The sequence below is a fragment of the Hyperolius riggenbachi genome, chromosome 8, assembly GCF_040937935.1.
Source record: "Hyperolius riggenbachi isolate aHypRig1 chromosome 8, aHypRig1.pri, whole genome shotgun sequence".
NCBI lineage: Eukaryota > Metazoa > Chordata > Amphibia > Anura > Hyperoliidae > Hyperolius > Hyperolius riggenbachi.
In genome coordinates this window covers 211,062,610-211,090,035 of record NC_090653.1, presented here as the reverse complement: position 1 = coordinate 211,090,035, position 27,426 = coordinate 211,062,610, and the positions used below count along the sequence as shown (strand labels likewise).

At 41.4% G+C, this 27,426-nt stretch overlaps 1 protein-coding gene across 5 annotated transcripts in view; it reads right to left on the bottom strand.

Moving 5' to 3' along the window:
• The window catches only part of DENND1A (DENN domain containing 1A), a 1,229,671-nt gene that overhangs the window by 469,620 nt on the left and 732,625 nt on the right, over nt 1-27,426 (bottom strand). For all 5 annotated transcript variants that reach the window (XM_068248143.1, XM_068248144.1, XM_068248146.1 and 2 more), the window contains one exon: nt 15,950-16,051. In XM_068248143.1, coding sequence (XP_068104244.1) covers nt 15,950-16,051 — 102 coding nt within the window. The remainder of the gene's footprint in view (nt 1-15,949; nt 16,052-27,426) is intronic.

Genomic DNA, 27,426 nt, shown 5'->3' with positions numbered 1-27,426 from the left:
CACATTAAGGGAATACAGATAGGGAACGAGACGGTCACGCAAGCGGCCTTTGCGGATGACATTCTTCTTTTCATGGCCAACCCGAGGGAGGATCTCCCGAAGGTATTCCAAATAATAAGACACATAGGACAGCAGAGCGGCTTCTGTATTAATAAGAGCAAGAGTGAATTATTATTCCTTACGAGTGGAAATGACGCAACATCAGTAGCACAGGAACAGGGCATAACAATTAAATCACAAGTCAAGTACCTAGGCATCAAGCTAACAAAGGATCCCAACTCATTATACACCCTGAACTACACCCCCCTTTTCCAGAACATAAGGCAACAACTGCAAAGGTGGACAAAACTACCATTGAATCTCATGGGAAGGTCAGCTGTCATTAAGAGTGTAATTTTCGGGAAACTGCTTTATCCGCTACAAACCATACCCCTCCTATTGAAGCACAAGGATATACAAGACACTAATAAAATGTTCACAAGTTTCCTGTGGGCAGGACGCAAACCACGGATAGCTTTGACCAAGTTAAAACTACCTAAAGACTGGGCGGGTGTAGGAATACCGGACATACGACTATATAACCTGGCATGTCTTTTCCGCCATATAAGAGACTGGGTGATGAAAACAAATATATACTCCAACACACAGTTAGAGGAAGCATTATTGGAACCATGGTCTACCATGGCAATACTGCATACACCCTATAGTCAACTTCCGACCAGACTCAAAACTTGTAGAACAATAATAGACACTTGGGCAACTTGGAAAGCAACTAGAAAGCTTCTTAATAGGCCCTTCCATTTATCAAAATATATGCCACTGTGGGGACACCCAGCTTTTCCAGCCAGCATAGCACATAAAGGGTTTTTAGAGTGGGAAAATAAGGGGATAACTAAATTAGGAAATTTGTGGTCTTTTAAAAAAAATTGGTGGTACTCATTCCAAGAAATAAGAACCATGTATGGGATCCCTAAACAACACTTCCTTTATTATGCACAGCTAAAATCCTTTGTACACGCGCAGACACCAGACATTAGATCTATTATGAACCCAGACCAATTTGACCGTCTCCTACAACCGCAAGGGGGCATAAGATCGCTAGCAGACATTCATCATAATTTACAATCCATTGGTCTGGAACGCATAGCCAAAAATAACTTCAAAAACTGGTACAAAGATATAGAATCTGACAATCTGGGAAATGCCGTCATAGAGGGAAACAAAATAGTCCGGTCGCTAGTGCTAAGTGAAAACTGGAGGGAATCGCATTATAAATTAATCCATTGAGCAAAATATGCGTTTAATATAAAGTGCAAAACCCCACCCACACATTACAAACCGGAATGTCCAAAATGTTTAACCCCTAACGCTAACCTATTTCACTGCATGTGGACTTGTACTCGAATAAAAGACTATTGGGAAAAAGTAAAGAACTACATACAGAAAATAAGCGACATTTCCATTGAGTTATCCCCTATTCTATGTCTGTTCCATCATGACCCGACAATACAACCAGACCGGGGAGGAACAGCCTCTAAACCCATCACCAAGTTGGCCCACCTTATTCTGATTGCAGCAAAAAAAGTAATCTACAACAAGTGGATATATCCCAGTGTACCGACAATCTGGGATCTTAAAGAAGAACTGCTACATCTGTTCAACTTGGACAACCTGGAAACAAAACAACACAAAGAAAGATCTACAAAAAAGCATTTCTTAATCTGGGGAAAATTTATTACATCCACATTTACTCAGCAGGAAATCAGAACAATAATGGAACCGTATAAGTACACGGAATGGTATGCCATAAAGGACCTGCAAGGGAGTCTGGGGAAACTTAAGGAATGATGGGCCTAATTAGACTTGTGGAAGTAAACAAATAAATACCAAACTCAGTGAACATATCCCTAAAGAAGAGGAATACAACATAATTGCAACAAGATGACACCGAACACCCTTTCTAGAAGGGGGGGAAACAGTGACAAAGAGGGAAGGGGAAGGGAAAGGGGAGGGGAGGTCTTTAGGGAGTAAATGGGAGGGGTTAGGGGAATGCTGTTAAGGGGGGAGGGCAGGGGATTATATTTTTTTTTTCAGGGGTTACAACTGGCAAAGTATCTCGTTTATGTGTACAGCTGATATGACCTTTAAACAACACATGTAACTACCTGCTATTCAGGAAGTAACTATACCGCTAAGAATATGCTATAACATCTAATGTTGAACTTGAACAAAAGCAAACGAGTTTGTACAACATGTAAAGTATGAACTGTTGTAATTCCATGAACACTCTCAAAAACCAAATAAAACGTTGTTTAAAAAAAAAAAGACTACAATTTCTAGTTTTAACCAAGGGCTAACGGTACAACACTCTAATGTATTACAAACAAAGGAAATATGCTATATATTTATATTGCAGCCCAAACATTGTTCTTATTCTGATGGAAATTCAGTATAAATGTGCTGAGACATTTCTGGTGCTTTATGCAGATGTTTTCCTGCAAACGCCCCGCTGTGATATAAAATCAAGAACTAGTGACACTATGTTAAAGCCTCATCACAGACATGAAGAAGAGAATGAAATCCAGAGCACTATCTTTAGATGTGTGAAGTGAAGTCATATTAAGCCCGGGCTATGCAACAGCAGAATAATAGCAAAGCCAGCCTATGTTGCCTTTTGCCTCAGTTCTCTTGCCCAGGATGTCACAAGCAAAACCAATGCTTTTCTAATGCCATTCAGTGTAAAAAAAAAGATTAAAAACTTAGGAAGGAGACTCATATTTCACCATTAAGGCCACAGAAAAGTACATTTTTGTCTATTAAGCCTTAAATCTTGTTAAGGGTAGCTATTTTGGCAGCATGGGAGATAAATAAAAGATTAAATGTCACCCCTGTCTCGGATGTGGGTTTATTTTTCTTTGCTAATGCACATGCTATTTTTTTGAAGGACAATATGTTGAGAGGTTTAATGGGATCTAAGCCTGCAGTGGTCATAGGATAGTGGGATCATGCATCAGAAAAACCTCACAATGTGGCTAGGCAATGAATCACCTTTGCTACTGTAGTGTGATTTTCTTCAGATTGAAGTGGAACTACTCAGGAAAATTGAACAATCTACCGCTAATACTTATAGTCCAACGGGGCATACATAACAGTGCTCATCAATGGGAGAATAAAGGCTTCTTCAGATTTCTGTCAACTTTAAAACATTGAACAGAATGGTTTGGACAGCACGTTACGCTAAGAAATGATTAGCACATTTGTGACTGCATCAGGAACAGCACAAAGTACACAAAACGATCCATATACAGAAGAGGTGTACTAATAAAAGCCTGTGTGCTATTGTGTTGAGCTGCAGCATGTCATGTGGGAACATTCAATGAAGCAGAGTAAATTGTCGGATGCTGTGCGATCATTCCAAATCTGGGGTGCGACTCACAAGCAAAAAGTCTAGAACCTGCCCTGGTTAAAAGTTTAGTAGCAGAAAAATGGTTAGGCCTGACAGAATTTTTTGCAATGGTCTGTAGCCTTTTGCATGTGATTCCATGCTAAACAGAGCAATACTTAGAAGCAACACTTTCCAATCCAAATCTGAACTCCACATATAAAAAAAATCTTCTCTGAGCCTTGTACAAAGCCCTAATTCACAATGCATTGAACTCCACTGCTGCAATGCTGGGGGTCATACTTTATGACTACCCAGCGCAACAAGGCTAAGAGCTGGATAATGGAGGAGCACAGATGGACACAGGAGTAATGAACAAGGGAGCAAGATTGCCCAGAGCAAATGCAGCTCTGGGCCGCCTATCAGGCTAGATGCTATGTGATACAATACACAACAGACGTAGTCAGTAACAGGCTTCGGTCATACACGTTAATTCAGAAGTATTGTATTGGAAGGATTAGGCAGATTCGTAGTCGAGAGGCAGGCAAAGGTCGGTACACAATGCAATATTACAATAGATGTTACTTCAATAATATTACTAGAATATTACAAATAAATTACAAGATATATAACTACAAAGTACAAGACTGACTGACTAGAGTACATATATATCGTGCTGATGCGCAATATGTGAAATGTAGCTCTCAAATAACTCACCAGCTAAAGCACAAGTAATGATAATTAACAAGACAGACAACAGACAGACAGACCGAATGCTCAGCCAATCTAGTCACTGTTTCAGCGACTGCGACATTCACACTGAGATAGACAAGACTAACACGTAGGAGCGAACTAATGGCAACTGCTGCTATAGTTCATCCTTAAAGAGTAACTGTCAGGCTGCAGAAGCTAATTTAAACCTCTATTCTCCTGTGTTAAACAGTTTAGACAGAAGCCAAAAAGGCATTACTAAAGATAAAAATCTCTCTTACATTTGATGTGTGCTTATCAGCAAAGCTAAGCTCCTAAGGAGGACGCAAGCCGCATTCCATACTGCAAAGCATTCTGGGGCCCTCCCCTCGGCTGCTAAGGAGAAGACGGGATCAAGTTTCAGCAGCTTCTAACTCAGTCCAGCCACAGCACAGATAAATCTCCGGGCAGAGTACACTGCAGGAGTCCGCTATTGTTCCTAGCCACATGGCTCATTAATATTCACTGCACACTGTGTTATTCTGTACGAGCTCCTCTGTGATCAGGAAGCAGGCAGGACATGACGACACATTTGGCTTCACAAACATGGAACCTGCCATGGGCTGTCAGGAGCATCATTCTCTGCATATACTATATAAAAATTCTGTGAAATCCAAACGTGGACAGTGAAATGCATATGTAATGTAAGTACAGCCAATCTTTAGCTACTGATCTATGTGTTTATTTTCTCTGAGACCTTATACCTAACAGCTCCTCTTTAAGAACAAGGCTAGAACGGATACTACCAATCACCAACGTGGTGCAGAATCTAACTATCAGGATCAGAAGGACTTCACTGCCCCCTGCAGGTCAGCAAACATCCAGCAGACATGACAATACAGAGCAAGGCATTATACATTTACAATAACAACTTTCACAGCATAGACCCAAAGACAACTTAGAGCTGAACGCTATGACGGGTGGGGTAGGAAATGGGAGGCAGACGTTTATGCTGGGGTAGGAAATGGGAGGCAGACTTTTATGCTGCCATCAGCCAATGGATGCAGGTATGCAAATTCCCACACAGCTGAATGGTAATCATTCAATCCTGAGCTGGCTTGATTACCATTTGCTAGCTGGCTGTGAATGCAAAGGACTCCCATAAGAAATACATGCAGTATTTTGTAACAACATGCATGCAGGAAATCCAGGGCTATCTGTCTGGCTGCAGCTCAGCTGCAGCAAGCAATTGGTGGAATGATGACAGCATCCTGAGCTGCCCAGAACTGCAGAGCGATTGCAAATGACAATGGGACTTATTGTGAATGCACAACCGAATGCAAGCAGATAAGCCAGAACTGTCCGTTTGCAGCTCCATTGCAATGGACAGAACACGCTACAGGAGGGATCCTTACAACTGCATAGCTAATACAGATCACACCCTAAAGTCTCTTGAAAAGTCAGCAGGTGATGGGAAGGGCTGTCCCAAAATATAAAATAATTAAAAACAGTTTAAAAGGTAATCAAGGACTTACCTCAAAGATGGACAAAATGCCAATTAATGGAAAAAACTATTTATTAGAACACTTGTAGAGTGTTGTACCGTGTTAGCCATCAGTAAAAGCAAGGAGTTTAGAATCAGGATGGTACCATTTCTAAGTTAGCCAATAAATGGTATCATCCTAATTGTCCAACTTTGAAGTGAATCCTTGCTTATCTTTTAAGCGTTTTTGAATTTTATTTTTTTGTGGTGCCTCCTTCCATCAACTACAGTTTCCAGCCCCTCACTGGGGGTCTTTAAGTAAATACTAAACAGCTGGCTGTGCCACCAACTTTTTCTATTGGAGAGTTACCATTTCCTCACCATTTTGGTCACTATATACCAACGTGAAGATTATTTGATGTTACCAAAATATTTTACCATCGTTGCTGTTATTGCAACCTGGGTCTGTGAGTTCTATTCTTTATCTACTACATTAACCACCCTGGCGTTCTATTGAGATCGCCAGGGCGGCTGCGGGAGGGTTTTTTTTTAATTAAAAAAAAAAATATTTCATGCAGCCAACTGAAAGTTGGCTGCATGAAAGCCCACTAGAGGGCGCTCCGGAGGCGTTCTTCCGATCGCCTCCGGCAAGCAGAACTAACAAGGAAGGCTGCAATGAGCAGCCTTCCTTGTTTGGCTTTCCTCGTCGCCATGGCGACGAGCGGAGTGACGTCATGGACGTCAGCCGACGTCCTGACGTCAGCCGCCTCCGATCCAGCCCTTAGCGCTGGCCGGAACTATTTGTTCCGGCTGCGCAGGGCTCGGGGGGACCCTCTTTCGCCGCTGCTCGCGGCGGATCGCCGCAGAGCGGCGGCGATCAGGCAGCACACGCGGCTGGCAAAGTGCCGGCTGCGTGTGCTGCTTTTTATTTCATCAAAATCGGCCCAGCAGGGCCTGAGCGGCACCCTCTGGCGGTAATGGACGAGCTGAGCTCATCCATACCGCTAAGGTAGTTAATTCCCATTGTTTTATTTGCTATATGATACAGGGCTCCCTGTCCTGTATCAGAGGTTCGTATGGATCTCCCTCAGTCTTGCAAGAAAAGGAGGATGACTCCAGTCAGGAGAAGTAGCTTGGACACATCCTGAGTATGCTAAATATGTGATTTATAATGTGGAACCTCCACATTCTATAGGGTCCACAGCATAGTTATTTTTTCTTTTTCATTTTAAAACTTTAATCAATGCTGGAAACATTGCACACTATGGGCTCGATTCACAAAGCGGTGCTAACCCAGTTAGAGACTTTAGGCGTGATAACCATTGCACCATGCTGGTGAAAAGCCAGTTTAGGCGTGATAAGTTTAGGTGTGATAAGTTTAGGTGTGATAAGTTTAGGCATGCTAAGTTTAGATAAGCGTAGATAGCGTGCAAAGTCCCGCACGCAAAGCAAGGCCATTAAACTCTATGCGTTGTGCACCAGACTTTGCTAGCGCAAAACTTTTGATCAGCTGTGCACTGCGGTGCTAACGCAGTTGGTGCTTAAACTTATCATGCCTAAACTTATCACACCTAAACTTATCATGCCTAAACTTATCACACCTAAACTTATCACACCTAAACTTATCATGCCTAAACTGAGTTTAGGCATGATAAAGGGCTTTTCACCAGCGTGCTAACTGTTAGCACCGCTTTGTGAATCAGGCCCCATGGATCTATTTTCTGGACTTTATGCCTTTTGAATGTCTTTGAAGTTCTACTGGTAGAAGAATGAGGCGGTTGCCTTTGTACTTTTGTGACCTAGGTGCTTTGAGACTTGCTATGTACAATATAATGTAAGTCTTAGCTGAGCTACTATGGTGATCGGACTATAAGCACCATCTCTTGGAATGAATATTTAATTTCATTTATACCTGATTTAAGATCTGTGGAGTGCAGGCTAATCAGAAGGCAGTTCTTACATTAAACGAAAAGAGTAACAGAACCAAAACATCAACAAAGTAAATATAATAATCAGACTCTTAGTTTAATGCATCTAACTAGACTTACGTTAAGTGCGATTAAACACTTTTAATGTAAAGAGGTTAGATTATCTTGTGTTCCTGACAGTCTTGGCAGGACTGGAATATCTGTGGCTGCTTTCAGACATAATAAATTGTGAATCAAGATGCTCATACTGACTGGCATGCAAACTGAATGCAACTTGGAACTAGGCTCATCAAATGCATGCCCATACAATTTGCATTATATCTGAATGAGAGCCACAACTGTTTGCATCTTATTAACCATCAAATATGTTACTGGAGTTCCACAGGTGGAATAACGTACAGTGGATCTGGTTGTTTAGCAGTATACCCATCGGAAACCCCTGATTGTTGGATGTGCCGAGTATGGCACAATGCATCCTTGTGCTGAAAATCACCTACACATATTTTCCTTCTGTACTTGCACTATGATTTTTGGTCCAATTGTGGGGTAATTGCAAAGTCCTTTCGATTGTACTGAATAGAAGTCACACCAAAAATGCAGCAAGCAGTGTGTTTGAAATTCAGGTGATGGAAAGGCAGCATTGCGATTTACATGAACAAGCAGGTGTCCTTGTGACTGGCAAATTGCAAATGTTCTGAAAATCTGGTCGAAGGGCAGGCAGTGAAACCAGGCTAATTTACACAGAATATCGCAGACTCCTCTTTCTTTACTGCTGCTAAGAGAATAGTGTTTATAGTAAAATTCACATGAGATGTTGTTATTGGCATTTGTTCAGCATCACATCTATTGGATAGTCTCTTCTTTTTTTAGCACAACACATAAAGAACCGTTTCTAGACACTTCCTCCAAGCAAAACATAAATCAATTAATTAAAATAAAAAACAAACACGTTCCAGTTGTTGTTTCATGTTTATGAATGCAGGGTAAGAAAACGTACCGCAAAAGTGAGCAGTTAGAAGCAGAAAAGGAAGTGGAAGCCAGTGTCTATTTGAATGGAGCAGTATCATTTTATTTAGTGCCTAAATTAAAAGTAAGCAAAGTTGTAGTGAATTTACCAGTGCTTTTTATGATCCTATTGATAATACTGCAGGAATAGACAATAACCAAAACAAGTACATATAAAAATAATTAACTAAAAATAGTCCATATATACTGTGGTTAAAGTTTGCATTTACTTAGGTAGTTTTAAAGTGATGTAAGGAGCAGGTGATATACGTCAAAGGAATATACTTGTAGAAAACTTGCAAGAAATACTATGAGCAGCATTGTGAGAAGCTTAACCCTCCTGGCGGTCTAATTAATTTCGCCAGGAGGGAGCGCAGCAATTTTTTTTTAATTTATTTTTTTTAAATCATGTAGCCCAGGGCTCGCTGCATGATAGCCGCTGCACAGCGGCATCCCCCCGCCCGCTTCGATCAGGAAATCCCGTTCAAAGAGGGCTTCCCCCAGCGCCATGGCGACGGGGCGGGATGACGTCACTGTCGTCGTGACGTCATTGGGAGTCCCGATCCACCCCTCAGGGGGTTACCGCCAGGAAGGTTAAAAGGCTGGTCTCAAGAAAGCCTAAAGGCTCATACACACATCAGACTATAGTCTTTGGAAAATGAAAGATCACAGACCAATCTTACCACCCTTCATGTAGTATGAGAGTCATACTCTACAGTCTATTCTATGGAGCTGCACTCCCCATCAGACAGAAATCTTTGCAAGGTGCTGCACACAAACATGCTGCACACACTCAAAAGATCTGTAGCTGCAAAAGATCTGTTCCTGCCAAAATCCATTCCTGCAAATTGCAATGATAGTCTATGAGATCTGCAGATCATCATACACACATGATTTAACTGACATTCATCTGCAGATCAGATCCACCAGGATGGATTTTCAGATCTGCGGATGATTGCTTGATCTGCAGATGAATGTCAGTTAAATCATGTGTGTATGATGATCTGCAGATCTCATAGACTATCATTGCAATTTGCAGGAATGGATTTTTGGCATGAACAGATCTTTTGAAGATACTGATCTTTTGTGTCTGTACAGCATCTGTGTGTGCAGCATCTTGCAAAGATTTTTTTCTGATGTGGAGTTCAGCTCCATAGAAAAGACTGTGCAGTGTATGGCTCTCATACTACATGAAGGGTGGTAAGATTGGTCTGTGATCTTTCATTTTCCAAAGACTATAGTCTGATGTGTGTATACACCTTTAGTCCATATGTGTCTCTTAGATAGGGCAATCACTTCCTCTTCCAAATCAAATTAAGGCTGCAGACAGTTCTTCCATTATCCTGCGGCTGGAAGTGTTCCCCAGTGGAGTAACAAGAACTGCTCTTCACAGGGGGCTACACAAACCTTCCAAGACCTCTGCACCTTCTACTAGCACAGCGGCCAGCAAACAGGTTGTAAAAGGAGCAGCGAGCAGAGTTCTTACACAACAATAGCTATATAGAATGGCTTGTTTTAAAGTGCAACATATTACAAAGATTGCAGTGTCATCTCAGCTTTGTATTTCCATTATATTACTGTGCTGTAGCAAATTGAACGCAGGTGTGTGCAGTTATTAGAAATCTATAATAAATTGACTAATAAGTAGATCTTGTAAACTTATTGGCAGCACAGTTGCTTTGTGGTTGGCTCTTTTGTCTTGCAGCATTAGGCTCCTGGGATCGATTTCTAGCAATGAAATTATAAGCATAGAGTGCACAGAATCCTTATAACAATTCAGAGACATACTGATAGAGTACCCCAAATTGGCATTAGAGGGTGTTTAAACCATGAGCTCCTCTGAGGAAAAGCAAGGAATACAATGAGTTCAATGTTCGCTATAACACTTGCTATAAAACTTAGCAGAGCTAGTTAAAAGTCAGTGTTCTCCCCAGAGCCTTTTACCCTAACGGGCTGCCCGGGTGAAATCCATGAGTGCCCGGGTAAAATATCATTAGTGATCATTGGTGGCTGTATCATTGCAGCCAGCCGCTGTCACTCAGGGACACTATCTCCACCCTCCTGCAAATGAATTGATGGGTCTGAATCAGGAAAGGTGTGGTCCATCAGGTAGAACACATTTCTCTCTTTCTCAGTCCATCCTAAACAGTGGCATGGATCTGGCCCCCCAGGCCTGGAGTTCGACACATGTGAACTATGCCTACATAGTTGTACTTTTCTGTCTAACTGACAACTGCATTGAGGTGAAGAACTCACAGACCTTTAAAGACCATGGTAAAGAGAGTCACATGAATATCAACACAACTGGAAGGACTCGCTTAAGGACATGCATTAATATTAATATTACCATAAGAATAGCTACTTGTGTATGGGTTGAACAAGTTAGTAACCATTAATTACAGCTCATGCCCATGCAGTTGTATAGTTTACAATGTTGGCACGTAATAACTAATTTATTGTACTATAAGACAATCCAGATTATCCAGATAGCTAAATAGCTAAACCTAGGTGCGTCTGTAGTACAGGGGTGTCTTCTGGGTCTTCATCCCCCCCCCCCCAATAAAAAACTATCGCTAAGCTACTCTATCTACACTACACTGACCAGCTACACTACACTCAGGGGTGTAACTAGATATCACTGCCCCCCCCCCGGTATAGGTGGCCAGGTCTGTAGGTTCCCTCAGTATAGGTAGCCTGGAGAGGTGACCAGCTGTGGGGAGCGGGACCCAACTTCCCCCTCCCCTCCTTCCGTGTTTTAGGTGGTGATGAAGCTCTGCGTGCTGCTGTCTTATATGTCTCCAACTCCGCTGACAGGAAGTGAAGTCAGTAACACTGGAGACATAGAAGATAGAGGCACGCAAACCTCTGTTGCCATCAGGAATACGGAAGAGGCGAGTTCCCCGCCCGCTGCCATCATTTCTGGAGGGGAGAGCGCTTCAGGGGAACCTGAGGTGAGGGAGGATGGGAATTGGGCCCCCCTCCACTGCTGTGTGCCCACTGCCCTCTCTTTTGCGCTGCACCCCCCTCCTGCTGCTAGAACTGGCTGGGCTGGCCCCCTACCAGGTTGGGCCCCCCTGCATCCCTTGCAGGGGCTTTTGCTATGCCGCTGAGTACACTAATTCCTGCTGCCCTCACCAGTTACACTGCACTATCCTACACTAATCCCTGCTGCCCTCACCAGTTATACTATACTAACCCCTGCTGCCCTACCAACTAAGCTGCACAGCAATGCACTACGCTGTGCTAACACTACACTGTACTACACCAACACTACACTACACACTTCAGTAGCACTTCAATACTATGCCTGATGCTGCCGCTGCACTCCTTTCCCCTCACTTCAGCCATTGTAAATGTGATCTTTTTCTCCTGTACCTGCCTGCCTCTGACACTATACACCTCTGGGTCCTCCGTTCCTTGTGGCCTCCTCCGTAGTTCACGCTCAATGCCCTGGCTTGTGCACTGCTCATCATGTGTGACCCCAGCAGCGCTTGTGCGCTTCGGTCACACATGACCTGTGGCGCACGTGCCAGGGAACTACTGAGCAGGAAGTACGGATGCCACGGGGAATGGAGAACTCCGGATGTGTATTGCGGCAGCGGCAGGTGGCTGCAGTGATCGGCAGCTACAGAAGAGGATCGCATTTACAGTGGCTGGAGTGAAGGGGAGAGGAGCACGGTGGCATAATGGGCAAGCGCTCCCCTGCACACTCTGCACCTATTTTTGCCCTATCTTCTGAATAAAAGACCCCCCATCCCAGTCTTGGGGAAGAAAAATTGTGTCTTATTTTCCGAGAAATACAGTATTTATTTTATGTACATAGAACAAGTTGCATCCTATATCTGATTTGTGAGAGTTCAACTACTGTGTAGCAATCTGTGTAACAAAGATGGATTGAAATTTGGGCAAATCCTTTCACCACAGAGAAGTTACATCTTTAAAGGGATACTGTAGGGGGGGAGGGGTCGGAGGAAAATGAGTTGAATTTACCTGGGGCTTCTAATGGTTCCCCGCAGATATCCTGTGCCCGCACAGCCACTCACCGATGCTCCGGCCCCGCCTCCGGTTAACTTCTGGAATTTCAGACTTTAAAGTCTGAAAACCACTCTGCCTGCGTTGCCGTGTCCTCGCTCCCGCTGATGTCACCAGGAGTGTACTGCGCAGGCACAGATCATACTGGGACTGCGCAGTACGCTTCTGGTGACGTCAGCGGGAGCGAGAACACGGCAACGCAGACGCAGTGCTTTTCAGACTTTAAAGTCTGAAATTCTAGAAGTGAACTGGAGGCAGGGCCGGAGCATCGGTAAATGGCTGTGCGGGCGCAGGATGTCTGCGGGGGACCATTAGAAGCCCCGGGTAAGTTCAACTCATTTTCCCCTGACCCCCCCCCCCTACAGTATTCCTTTAACCATTTGAGCTTAGATGAAGGAACCTGGCAAAAAAGGAAGACCCCTAAAAAACCACCAATGATCTTGAAAGCTTTCTAATAACAGTACTTGTATCCTATTACCATTACAAGCCAGGTTGTTCTGATTCTGTTGGATCAACAAAAAACATGCTATATTTAAATGTTCCAGTCAAACTATCTGCACAAGTTCCTCAATAGGATAGTTCAAACACCATATATGAAGCAGTGACCAAAGGACAACTCAAACTGTACAACTATATGTGCCTGTACATTTAGCCTCAAATTGTTATACATAATATAACCGTAATGAGTTATAAGTACTGCTAGTCTGGAGCGCATGTACAGTTGCCACAACCCAAGTGATTCACAACTCCAGATGGTTAAGAGGTCTTTGGACTCTATGCCGGTGTAGTCTAGCTTCATGTAAACATAATTTGGTACTCTGAGGCTGGTTTCACAGTGGGACGTTACAGGCGCAGGTTAGAGCAGCCTGTAACGCACCCCAACGCACAGCAATGAAAAATCAATGGGCTGTTCACGACGGTTTCCACATGCTCAGTAGGTTTTTTTTTTTTTCATTTTATGGGCGGAGAGGAGGCGGGGAGAGGCCGCTAGGTAGCCAGGCACATGGCTACTACTTATTCACTGCACTTGCAGTGTTTACATCCTGGAGCGGCCGCGGATTGGCTGGCGGGACCACGTGATGCGGAGAGCTCCGCTCACGTGGCCTCCGCAGTGCCTCCGACAGAGCAGGCACACCAAGAGCTGCTTGTAACGCGGCTCTTGGTAGTGTCCTGCTCCAACACCACCAGGCGTTGCGTTATGGGCACGTTATGCGACCATAACGTCTCCTAAAACGCAACGTCCCACTGTGAAACCAGCCTGAGAGAATAAAGAGAACCAGTAAAAGGAACTTAACAAAATTCCAGGAGAGCCAACAATACATTTTATATCCTGTCCAGAGAGATTATTTAGGTAAAGGTTAGACTTCTTCAGCGCTCTACTTGGATTTTTTTTCTTGTAAACAGTTTTAGATAAATAAAATAAATAATATTAATAAAACGATTAAGATTTACATTTTAGCTCTAGCAACAACTACTATGATTAACTGTACAACACAAGAGTGGTAATAAAACCAAAATGGCTAGATACATGTAAATAATGAGCAGTCCTCTGTACTAAGGGACAAATTACTTTGAAACAACAGCTGATGAGAATAGACAAAAACTCTCTCCCTTCCAAAACACAGCATGTATCAGATCAAAGAGCTGATACCTTCCCGTCCTGTATACAGTGCAGCCCCTGTACCCCAGCTTTGATCTATTAATTAAGAGTACTTCAGTAGCAGGTGGCATCGATAAAATTGTTCCAACTTTGTCTTAGCAAATGAAAAGCATTTAACCAACAGTATATCTCAGCCCATTTGCTAAAGAATTAGAAATTCAATAACGCACCAGCCTGCCTAAAAGCACAATGAGAATATGCAGCAGCATAGGAAGCTGATTAATACTGAGTTATTCCAACACAATTTGCCAGGGAAATTGGGTGAGGAGAAAAAGGCCTTGAAATAAAAGAACACCAGAATAACAGGACAGCAAGCATTACCCACACAACTAGAAAAATCCATCTAATATTCAAGCATTATAAATATTTATATGTAATATGAAAAAGCAACCAGCAACCTTTTCATTAATAAAGCATGACGTGTATAGGGAGGGAGCTCAAACCTTAAACATTTCAGCCTGCTCAACACTGCTCTATTTTACAACTTTTACAATTCAAATGTGAATGCAAAACAAAGTATTATGCCCTGTGATGACAATGGAACAGCAAAAACAATACATGGAAGAAACAAATTGCAACCGATTACTTAATTGAGTAACATGGTGTAAAAAGAAATAAATTATATATACATATAAAATACTTTTATCTATTTTGTATTTATATAGAGTATATTTTGTTGTCACTAGCTGTCCTTCAGAGGGGCTCACAATCTAATCTCTTCCAGACTAAAGTGCTATTCACACCACAGTACCAACCCAATATAAAAATAGCACTAATATTTAAAAAAAAAATAAAAAAAATAGCACTAATAATAATAATATAAATTATGCATTTAACAGCCATTGGTGCAACTAAAATTTGCTAAAAGATAGGTTCAGAGCTGTCAACAGTAAACTGATAATTTAAATCTATTAAAATGTGGCATGTCTTCATCTACCGGTCTGTAATCCCTGGCCCCTGGTGCTACCAAGAGGCTGATGTGGTGATGAGACATCTGTGAGTTCACCAATAGGCAGTATATAGAATACTGGATGTTCTTGCAACCAACAAATTATTTAACTCTGGAATTGGTCTGTATAAAGGGAAGTCTACCCACCAACAACTGATGCATTGCACTAAGAGAAAAAAGCATTGATTACTAAACTGAAAATAATTGTGAAAACCCTCATCTGTCTCAAGTCTACAATAAATCAGGTGCACCAGTTATTTCCTGACTGTACTGGAAAACCATTCTCCGTCCTTATCAACTGCAGTATTTGAGAACTTTTCGTAACCAGTCAGACAAATGTTGTCTGGCAAAAGGAATGCTTTCGTTTTTGGAATAATCATACAGGTAGAGGGCAAATCAGCAAACAATACATCCATGTACTTATTTTATGCAACATTCAACATTCAAACTCTCCCTTGAACGTCTGTACGTCACATTACACGTGTTTTGTGTGTGATTTTTTTTTTAAATGCGATATTTTTCCATGCATACCAATGGAGTTAATTTACATGAGAATGTACTTTTGTTCCTGGCCATAAAGTGGCCTGCTTGAAGTGGTGCTGTGGCCTAGCTAAAAAAACAAAAAAAACAGCATGCCTACAAGTGAACAATTAAGGACTAAACATTCTTCTGAAATATATATATATATATATATATATATATATATATATATATATATATATATATATATATATATATATATATATATATATATATATATATATATATATTTTGTGTGTCCATTCAGATAGTCTAATCATCTTAAGAAATCACTACCAACCACTTCACTAGGTAGATTCTGCAGGTCGTCAAATGGAGTTTCCAAAGTATTGGTGTCTACATTCAGCACTACCACATCTTCCAGGTTCATGCCTTTCACTTTCTGGAATGAGAAAAAAGGATGAATGGTATTAGCGCTAAACACAAACAAGAGCAATTCTACTGGTTGTACTGCAGTACAAAAATAAATCTTTAATAAATGTTGTGTGAACTGGACATTGCAATAACACAATAGCATATTTTCCTTATTGTTGAAACACCAAACTTTAATTTGCAGAGAACATTTCCTGTTTTGGCATAAGATCATGACCAACAAATCAGAGCCTTATAAACTTATATATCACTTAGTATCGATAACATAGTTCTCGTATGCTGACATCAAACTAACAAACATTGATTTGGGTAATCCCTTTAATGTCTAATCATTTAGAGTTAGTAATTAAAGGTATTACTCAATTCAACTTTTGTTGGTTTGATGTCGGCGTATCTGCTCCACCACTAACCATACTTTACTTGCTTTACCATATTTCTCATACACACACAAACAAACCACCAAAGTTCAACCAAAATGGGAACTGTCACTTGTTTACAGCATGATATTAGCAACAAAGTAACCAATTTCTGGTTAAACCTGGGTTTTTGCTGGATTGCTACAGGGTCAAGATGGATAGTCTGGCACGTTAGGAAGTTTCCACCGAACCAAATTTTTGTTCCGGTACACACAAGTAACACTTATATAGATTATGGGCCCATTCCTTTTGAACCAACACTCAAGTAGGTCCACACAGAGATCAGTGTTTTCACTAACCTTATGCAGCTGCCTGGAAACCCAGACTGATTCTCAGAATCAAAACCATACATAACTGCTTGTTAGCTACACATATGATCCCTCCAACAAGATGTTATTTGAATTAAGAACAATCCTGAGTGCAGATTGAGATTTGTTCAGTATATTTTGCTGCTTTATCGCACCTAAAATCTGCAATAGCATATCAATTAGTAGTATTTAGTATTTATATGGTAAAAATTGGTGTGTCTATGGCTAACTTTAGACAAACTTACCTTGGAAAGGAGATGACTTTAAGGAAATCTAATATTTATAAATAAAATCTAAAAAGTTGATAAATTAGCTTCTTATAATTAGATCTGTACAAAGGACGAAACAATATCAACTGCATATAGTGGGGGGTGGGGAGATTTTATCACTTGTTTTTAAATATGGTAAAAATGTGGAATATCTTACCACATAGAGTTATGGCAAATTCCCTATTTGCATTTAACAGGAATTTGGATGCTGAACTTACATTGATAGTAATCTAGAAAGGGAGAAAAGTGTACCCAATTTTTCCTTACTCGCGATCCAGGTAAAAAAGAGAATCCAGAGACTAAACATTATCCCCAGCCTAGCTATGTATAACTGCTTACACAACTATGTATAATTACCCATCTCTCCACTGGGATGACTTTCTTTCATTATCTTGATTTTGTTTGAAAGCTTTGGAAACTTTAGTTTCTTCTTGGGGCATGATAAAGAACTGGATCAGAACCGTACAAAAGTAATGCATCATACAAAGACTTGTGTATTATCTCTGATTTGATTAAAAACCATAGTGGTCCTGAGTAATGATAGTGAATTCTTCAAGAAATATTACTACTGTAGGACAACACAATATCAGCTTGATCAGTAAACAGTCTGTACAGTCTGTACACCTTTAATTGGACTGCTATAGTTACAAGATCATTTAGTGTCCTATGTAAGCTAAATATAAAGGGAAAATGGGAAGAGGAAGTGTTATGCTAGTTACAAACCATACAATTCTCTGGCAGATTTACCTGCCAGATCAATTATTTCCAACATGTCCGATATCAATTTCAATCGATTTTTTGATTTTCCCAAAGCATGATGGGATTTCATATGTTGTTGTTTTTGTTGTTTTCGTTGTCTAGCAACTGGGAGAGGTGCTCAGGACACAGGACAGTTGGAACTGTGTCTCATGCTCCCTGTCACCTCCTTTCAACCAAAAAGATGGCTGTTCTCATGAAATCAAACATTTGCCTGTTCTTTTAAAACAGTGTGGGTAAGAGATTATATTACCTATCTATTTTAATTAACATAACTAATGTAACTTAATGACTGTATTTTTGTTTAGTCTGAAGTTCCTCTTTAAATTAAAATACCTCCTTTTGTATATTTTGCATGACTCCAGCAATTCATTAATCTATAGAAAAACTCCCTGAAGCTTTAAATATTAATCTATTATTAATTAATATTAATCTCATATTGATCTACATTATATGGGCGGCACAGTGATGTAGTGGGTAGCCCTCCTGCCTGAATATACAAATGGAGTTTGTATATTCTCTGTGTCTGCATGGCTTTCCTCCAGGCACTCCAGTTTCCTCCCACATCCCAGAAACATACAGATAAGTTAATTGGCTTCCCCTTAAAGGGAACCAGAGATGAACCTAGACGGGAGAATGAAAAAGATTTTATACATACCTGGGGCTTCCTCCAGCCCCATACGCTCTGATCGATCCCACGCTGTTGTCCTCCGCTGCCTGCATCTACGAGAACCAGCTCCCGTCACTGACATCATCGGAGCCAGCTATGCAGGAGAAGTGCGCCCTCTACGTATCTCTCCAGCTGCTGCTGCAGAGATACGGAAACAGCGCACCCCCCTTGCGCTTAGACTGGCTCCCACTGACAGCAGGGAGCCGGATCTCGTAGCTGCGGGCAGAGGAGGATGGCGGCATGGGATCGATCAGAGCATATGGGGCTGGAGGAAGCCCCAGGTATGTATAAAATCTTTATTTATTTCATCTATGGTTCTCTTTAAATTGGCCCTAGACTACGATACAAACACTACAGGATACATACATAGACACATGACTCGGTCGGGTCAGGATTAGATTGTGAGCCCCTCTGAGGGACAGTTAAATGGTCAAGACAGCATATTCTGTACAGCGCTACAGAAGAGTTTGGCACTATATACATACTAAATAATAAATTGATAATAATAATAATAGTCATTATAATTTTTAAATTCCTGAATTTTATTTTTGTATTGTGTGCTGAAATCATCAAATCAACCCTTCTTGCAACAGCAGTGTATCTTTTTTTGTGTGAATGATAAAAAATATCCCCCAGTTAGAACTTTGCAACTCATTTCCTGGAACTCTCAATAAGGTATTTGAAATAATCAGACCAATGTCTGTGGACGTAGTCAGAGCAGTGGAGTACATTCAGCGTACAGAGTATTAAAGATTTTGCATCCGATAATTTTTAAATGACAAAAAAACCAAAATCTAAATGCTCTAATTTACAAATGTTTCAGACTTTATCCAAACAAAAAGATTCTAAATATTTCAATGCAATATTGACTGCTTGCACGTTTCAGGGTCGTATCAGTATGAAACCCATTACTTTCACTGCAATGCAATTTATTCATGATTTTAATCCTTTTAATATTAGTGTGGCCTAGAGCTTGTCAAAATAGTTTTGGTTTCTGCTGTGTGTCCATGCAGTTTATCTGGAGAGTTTACTATAGGTTCAGGGCCCTTTCACACTGGCACATTGCGATGGCCTGGTTTCGCCGCAGGCCACCACTACGCCAATGAAAGTCTATACAGGGGTGTGGCAATAGGGGTTGCAGAGGTAGCCACCGCATTGGGGCCCTTGGGCCAGAGGGGCCTCGAAGGGCCCTCCCTCAACTACAGTATTAGCTCTCTATTGGTCCTGAGCTCATAATAGGCACTTCCATAGATACTTTGAATAGTGGTAATCATTAACAAACTGTTCCCCACCCCCTTCTTGCACCTCAGACATTGTAGTTGACATTGGCAGGTTTTGGTGCGCCATATCAATTGCTATGTATAGAGTCTATGGGGTCTTTCATACCGACATGATGCACTGGAAGTGACATTTTTGCCACACCCTGACGGGAGCGCATCCTTTCATTACCATTGATTTGTGTGGCGAGGTGCAGTGGACTAGAAGTCGTGTAAGTCTATGGCGACAAGAGGATTTAGAAAAAAATCTCGCATTAGCAATACACTTCCATACAGTTCCTTTCTTCGGCCACAGGAAGTGCTAGAGAGCTTCACTTCCTGCTTGGCCTCCTGCCAGACGGAAATTACTGTGTATTAACATGGTAATCCCCAAAGGCTTGAAGGTGCGATCCTGGCACCTCACCAAAAACGCCGGTTAGCAGTGTGAAACCGGCCTTAAAGAGAAACTCCAACCTAGAATTGAACTTTATCCCAATCAGTAGCTGATACCCCCTTTAACATGAGAAATATAATGATTTTAACAAACAGACCATCAGGGAGCGCTGTATGACTGATTTTGTGCTGAAACCCCTCCCACAAGAAGCTCTGAGTACCGCGGTACTCTGGGCAAACTGCCACAATGTAACAATGTTCTCAGACAGGAATTAGCTGTTTACAGCTGTCTCTAACAGCCAAAACAGCTAGGAGCAGCTACATAACCTGCCCACAGTAAAAATGTCACCATGTAATACATGTCAGAATGTGAATCTGGGAGAGGAAAGATTTTACAATGAGCAAACACTGACTAAATCATTTATACATAATTATGGTAAAAAATGAAGCTCTTTTTTTACTACATTATTTTCACTGGAGTTCCTCTTTAAGGATTTGAGCATAAAACAAAAACTGTAAAATACATGTAAACTGCGCTATAAATTACTTTTTACCTACCAATGTTTCTGTCACTTACATTAGGTAATGGCAATTGGACTTATTTGGCTGGGTTTGGACTAGTCTCATTTTTTTTGTCAACTACTGTAAGTGACAGTGACATAGGAAAAAAAATATATAGGGCATGTAACTCTTGGACAAATGTACATCAGCTATGTATGTGTACAAATGTGCTGGTATTTTGGAGTAATTTTTCCATTAGCAGGGTGACATTTCTGAACATGTAACAAGTGGTATTATTGCATTTGTATACTGTTACGTAAGCTCAATACAGTTCATATATGTAACATTCAAAATAAATAAATGTTTTATACTGCTTAAGCTAACATAGTTGGTATATGACAAAAATAAATCAACAAAAAGAGAGCTATGACAATGATGGTACAAAAAAGGCATCACATTTCAAATAAGATATATGTAGCTTCAATTAGAATTTTAAAGTAAACCTGAGATGAAAACACGGTTTTACACTTATGGTACTTATGGGCTTCCTCTAGCTCACTATACTCTGAGGACTCCCTCGGTGTCTGTCCGTACTCCTGCCGTCAGCCCTGGTAGTCTGGGGCTACTGTGCATGCACAGCTCTGACCACATGGCCAGAAGCATTCTGCCCCTGAACAGTTAGGTAAAGTTTGTAACTGTGCAGAACTATCCAGGCCACTGAAGTGTGACCAAAGAGGTAGTCCTAGACTGGCTCAGTTGGGACTTTACTGGGGCTGCCAGGGACGGACCGGATGGGAACGGATGGAAACAGAGGAAGCCCACCTACCAGAGGGGGCTGAAGGAAGCCCCAGGTAAGTATAAATTCTTGTGTTTTCATCTCAGGTACATTTTAAAGTTTTTAATAACATTAACATGTTATAATTGGATTATTAATATATTTACATGTTTTTGCATAGTTTAGTTGATTTTTTGTTTACTTTAATTAAAGATTATTTTTATTTTCCTTATCAGATGCAAATTACTGAGTATGTTGGAAGAGAAGCAAAAGTCAATTGGTCATGCATTTCAGTGGCTTCAAAAACAAAAGGGAAAAAAGGGAAAGATGAATTTGGGGGGCATTCCAAACACTGAAAAAAGATGAAAGACTGCAATGATACTTATGATGAGGAGGCTCCAACAATGCTAAGGCTTTCAGATGAAGTAACCTCAAATGCTACATAAAAAGAGAAGAAGGAGAGCAACAAGATATTTTAATTACTGCCATTTCTGATCTCACTATCTCACTCACAGTTATTTCAATGCAGGAGTTAAATGAAGAAGCGTGATCTCTAATGTGTGTACAGTTCATTCGCAAACGCAAGTGACTTTCAGTGTGCCACTGACTGGTGTACTAGAAACATGCATTGTGAAAAGCTGAAGAAATACCGTACCTAGGTTTAGAGAGCAAAAAGCAGGGAATAAATATTAACTAAACCTTGTGCATCCATATTTCAGGAGCATCTTGTACATGCCCTCCGCCAAATGGTGTCGTCCTGTGTCCCCCATGTGTCCCTATGTTTTCTCCTGTCTGCCTATGTGTCCTCCTGGCTCCCCCATGTGTCCTCCTTGCTCCCCATGTGTCCTCCTGGCTCCCTCATGTGTCCTCCTGGCTCCCTCATGTGTCCTCCTGGCTCCCTCATGTGTCCTCCTGGCTCCCTCATGTGTCCTCCTGGCTCCCTCATGTGTCCTCCTGGCTCCCCCATGTGTCCTCCTGGCTCCCCCATGTGTCCTCCTGCCTCCCCCATGTCTCCCTCCTGTGTTCCCATGTGTGCCTGGCTCCCCCCGCCCTGCATTCCTCTCCTCCCTCCCCCTTGTGCTTACCTAATCCATGTACCTGTGGGGATTGCAGACATTCGTCTTCTCGGTCATCAAATGACACTTCATCATTAGAAGCCTGACACTAGAGGAAGACGCATGGAAAAGACGGAAGTCTGTAATCTACTTGGGCGCATGGATTAGGTAAGCTGGCTGCTGCTGCACGCACAGGGGGTGGGGGGAACACAATGGGGAGGGAGGAATACCTGATGGCAGCGAGTCAACTGTTCGTATTGGTGGGCGCTCGTAAGTCGGTGATTTCTTGACTTTGCCGTATAAGACGCAGGGACTTTTTCTCCCCATTTTTGGGGGAGAAAAAGTGCATCTTACAAGGCAGCAAATACAGTATATTGCTTTGAATGACATCATACAAAACAAAGATTTTGTCATTTCCATTTTTTGGAAAGACAGAGAGTGGATTGCATGTCTGATAAACTGCTCGTATAAAAATTCAGAATAGGTCAGCATTTAATTCTGAAACAGAAATAAGAAGTGAAGTACCTGTACTGGAGAGAATTTCTGAAAATAGCTGCGACAGTCATGAAATATTTTTGGTTCGTTAACCAATAGCACTCCTTAGGATGTTTCAAGCAATTGTAACTCATGATCCATTTTTGGAAAAGCACAGTAAGAAGAGGTATGTACACAATGGTTTAGGCATCTTATTTATCAAAAGTGGTGAGATACAAGTTAATTGATAATGTAACTTCAAACGTTCTGAATGTAATGCTGGGCATACACGGGTCGATCCGGCAGCCGATTAGCCGCCAGATCGACTTCCGTCGCGTCCCCGCTCGTCAGCGTGTGCGCCCGGATCGATTACCGCTCGTCCCCGCCGGCGCTTCTTATCTTCCGCTCGATTCGCCGCTATTGTCCGCCCGCGGATATGGAGCGCGAAATGGATCCCCGCGGTGATCGGACACGTCGGATATTATCAATCGAGCCATCAGCGACTCGATTGATAAGCCTGCGTCGAGCCGTGTATGCCCAGCATACCACAATGAGAAAGAAAGGGAGCAATGTATCACTCCATCAGTGTTTTAGCAACACCAGAGATATGTCAAATCCACCAACTATCAATCATTTTTTTATAGGTGAACAAAGATGAAGTCTTGGGGGAAAAAAAACATAACAAAACACGTTTTTTAAAATTTGTGACAAATGTAGGGCAAAAATCTGAAGACTTAATATTGTCATGGACAAACTCATATCAGATAAACACCATAGGCTGCAGATATCAGTCTTATGATAATGTCTTGTCATTATTCTGGCCTAAAAACTCAGATCAAAAAGGACAATCCTCTTGCTGTTTTTTCATAATGCTTCTCTCATATTCTGAATCCTGTTCTACTTGTGCTATCGACAACTGTAGAGAATCTTTTTTTTCACATTCACAGAGCTAGATGGAAGGTGGTTGTTTCTTATTTGCAGCCCAGGGCTGCAATTTGAAAGAGCTTGTCCACTACAAGATGGTCTGCAAGCAACGATGTATACCTCAACCTAAGACTGTCTTGGAAATATCATCAAAGCCTTATATCAGATGTCGGATGATACTAGCCAAAATGCTAGGTTCAGGATAAGGCAGAAGGCTTAAGTTTGAACCTGCAGATATTAGAAACTGCCTTCATGGCAGTCTGTTGGAGCTATATACTTGATAGATTTAATGCTACAAGCAGACATTTCCAGAGAGCTGAAACTGGAATTGCTTCTGTTGAAAGACACTATGGAGGTCTCCTTACACTTTTGCAAAAATACAAGGGAAGAATATGACAGATCTGAAATGTCTGAAGTGAAGGAGTACAAAGCAAGTACAGAAAGACGAAGAAGATTAAAATTGCCATTTGATGTTAGCCACCAAGGACATATTTAGCTGACTCCAAAAGAACAGTTCTGAGTCCAGATACTTCTGGTGATGTTGGATAGACTAACAACTGAGCTTCAAAAGAGAGCAGAAGCATGGCAGCAATTTAAGAAGCATTTCATCATCCTTGGAAAATAACAGCTCTTGTCAATGAAGATTTGGTCACTCATGCCTCTGCAGGCAGTATCTGTTGACTAACAAGACAATCTTCCAAACGATTATCTGCACTTTTCAGCCTACTTGTAGCATACCAGTATGCTGAATGTCACCATTTCTAATATATTCAAAATTATTGTGGCAGATGCACTCTACCCAAATAAACATGTTGCTTTAAGGATTTTTTTTTGCATAATTGCAACTCTAGGGTTTAGAGGTCTTTCTCATATATGAACATTCTCAAAGATTACTTAAGATCCTCTCTTACTAAAGAAAGACTGAACAGATTTGCCCTTGCTACTGAACCACAGCTTGTAATGGAACTGCCATACAAGGAAATCACTGATGGTTTTGTGTCTTTACTAGGAGACTGATTTTGATCATGTGGACAAGCAAAAAGGACTTGTCAAAGCACTTTCACTGCCGTTCATTACTTGATGCAATTACCAGTATTAAGTTGCTAATGTTTATAGGATTAGGTTGTTGTTTTTTCTTGTCTTAACCTGTTGTTAAAGTATTATTTATTATTGGTTGGCTTATAATGTACATAATTTATTTTAAATAGGTTTTTTGTTCCAGTTTCTTCTGTTAACACGAATCTGAAGCGTGAGAACAAGAAAATGTTGGATACTTACCTCAGTAGAGTAACTATCCAGAGGCTTCCCCCATCCTATTTGAGCCCATTGATCCAGTGCTGTTTCCCTCTAGGCACATCCAATAAGTGCTGGTCAGTTATGCACTTATGGCTGTGATCCTGTCAGTGTATGAGTTAGGCCATAATGCACATGCAGGATTATGGTCCCAGCCTGCCAGAAGCATGAAGCTGCCAGTGCATGGCTTTTTCCTGGACAGTATGGCCACCTTTGTGCAGCCATGAAAAGAAGATGGTCCTAACAAGCAGCATTGGGGTTGAGGAGGACATGGGAAGCTTCTGGACCATTCAGTCTTACCTCTACCAGTCTTACCTAAGTATCTAAATTGAATATTTTTTCTCTTAACAGGTTTGCTTTAAATAACATATACATTTTTAGATTAGGCAGTACTGATCCTTGACCTCCTTTGGCAATTATTGACCAATGGGTGACTAGCATAATTCTCATCCATTGCCCAGTCCAGCAAAATATCATGATGTTCTCTTTTGAATGCTGCTGTTAATTCATAAAGTAAAACAGCCCCAGTGTTCATAAATTGCCGTAGTTTAACCATTAGGCAGCTAAATAAACTAAAATCCTGCCCACAGCTCCTTTTTATACAGTCATGTGTGGTGGAAACACCATGGCAGGCATCCCATCAGATGCCTGTAACTACCAATCTAGAGAAGAGACTTCACTGCTTTTCCCCGACTCTGACTGGTGATCCTGGGCAGCATAGGAGAGCCAGGGCATTTATGAAGAAGCCCAACTTACTCAGCAAACTCTGTCAGGAACTGTGCACAACCGTTTCCTGCCTGCTGGTGGCAGCATTTGCATGGACTGCCGGGACTTTCATTGTGCCATCAGCAGAGGGCTCTGTGGACTGTGAGCAGCCCTGATTTTCTGCAACTCATCACATGCATCCTGTTATCACATTATTTAAGGACTGCCTCTTCCTACAGCTAATTGCCAGAACTTTGAGCTCCCAGGTCTGAGCTTCTGGACACCCTGGTTCATGTTCCTTGCCCTGTTTTCTGTATATGCCTTCCTGTTGCTGAACCCTGTTTATTCTGCCTGAGACCTTGATTTTGCCTTATCCCTGGTACTGTACTTTTTCTGATAACCTGTTGCTGACCTTGTTCTCCTGTTGACTCTGATATTCCGCCTGATTCCTTTGTACTGCGAATTATTGTATATATTCTGTTTCATCCTTCACTGCTCAGCCTGCTTGTTACCAGCCCTGATAAAATCTCAGACTGAGCATTCAGTCTGGCTTTGCTTAGGAATCATTATTGCGGAGTCATTTTAGAAGAGCTAGAAGGGGGCAGGCTTGGGCTTGAAAAGGCTTCAGAAAAAACAGACTCAGCTAAACTGATTCCTGAGCAAAGCCAGACTGAATGCTCAGTCAGGTATTTTATCAGGGCTGATAACAAGCAGGCTGAGCAGTAAAGGATGCAACAGAGAGCAGTGTATGCGTTTTTTCAGCAGTACAGCCAGGTAACTGGTATTGCTTAAAAGGAAATCAATATGGCAGCCTCCATATAACTCTCACTACAGTTCTCTTTTAAGTCCAGTAAAATCTTCAGGTTTTTTTTTTTTTTAGGATTTCTATAAATTGTAACAATTTATTTCCCTAATGGTTATCATGTTGAGAGGAAGTTCAGAGTTAAGATTCACTTTAAAGTGAAAATCCTTTTCCACTAAAACTTTTACTATCATCATACTGTATATTAGTGATGCATAAATGTTTCTACAATGTAATATTAAGAAAACATTTCTTTTCCATGTCAGTTTACAGCCAGATATAGGGCTGGTTCACACAGGCATCTGCCTGGCTTTCGGCGGTCAGCATTTTCGTCCCCACAGGGGGACATTCAGCTGCAGCAGTTAACAGTCCCTGGAAGCTAAATTTAGCATCCAGGGTCACCTCGAAAACCAGGGTAAATTGGGATCTGAATGCTGCATTTTTGCAAGCGCCAGTAAAAGCGTGGTACAAACGCTCCCATTCACTTGAAAAGGAGCATTTAACGTCAAGTCCCAAATGCCGGCGGTAAACGTGGAACAGACGTCTGTGTGAACCAGCCCATAAACTACCAAAACTAACTGTAAACCAAAGTAATATGTTTCTAGTTTGAAACTGTGCTTCACTCGTTTTCAGTGCAGACAACCCAGGGACATTCCCTTTTGTACAGAATTAATTAGCTGTGTAGCAACAATTGTTGCTTGTTTTCCACTCCTGCACAAATTGAGTGACTGACAGAAAGCGCTAAGTAATTTTTAAATAACGTGTATTTTATTTTACCATGCATACAG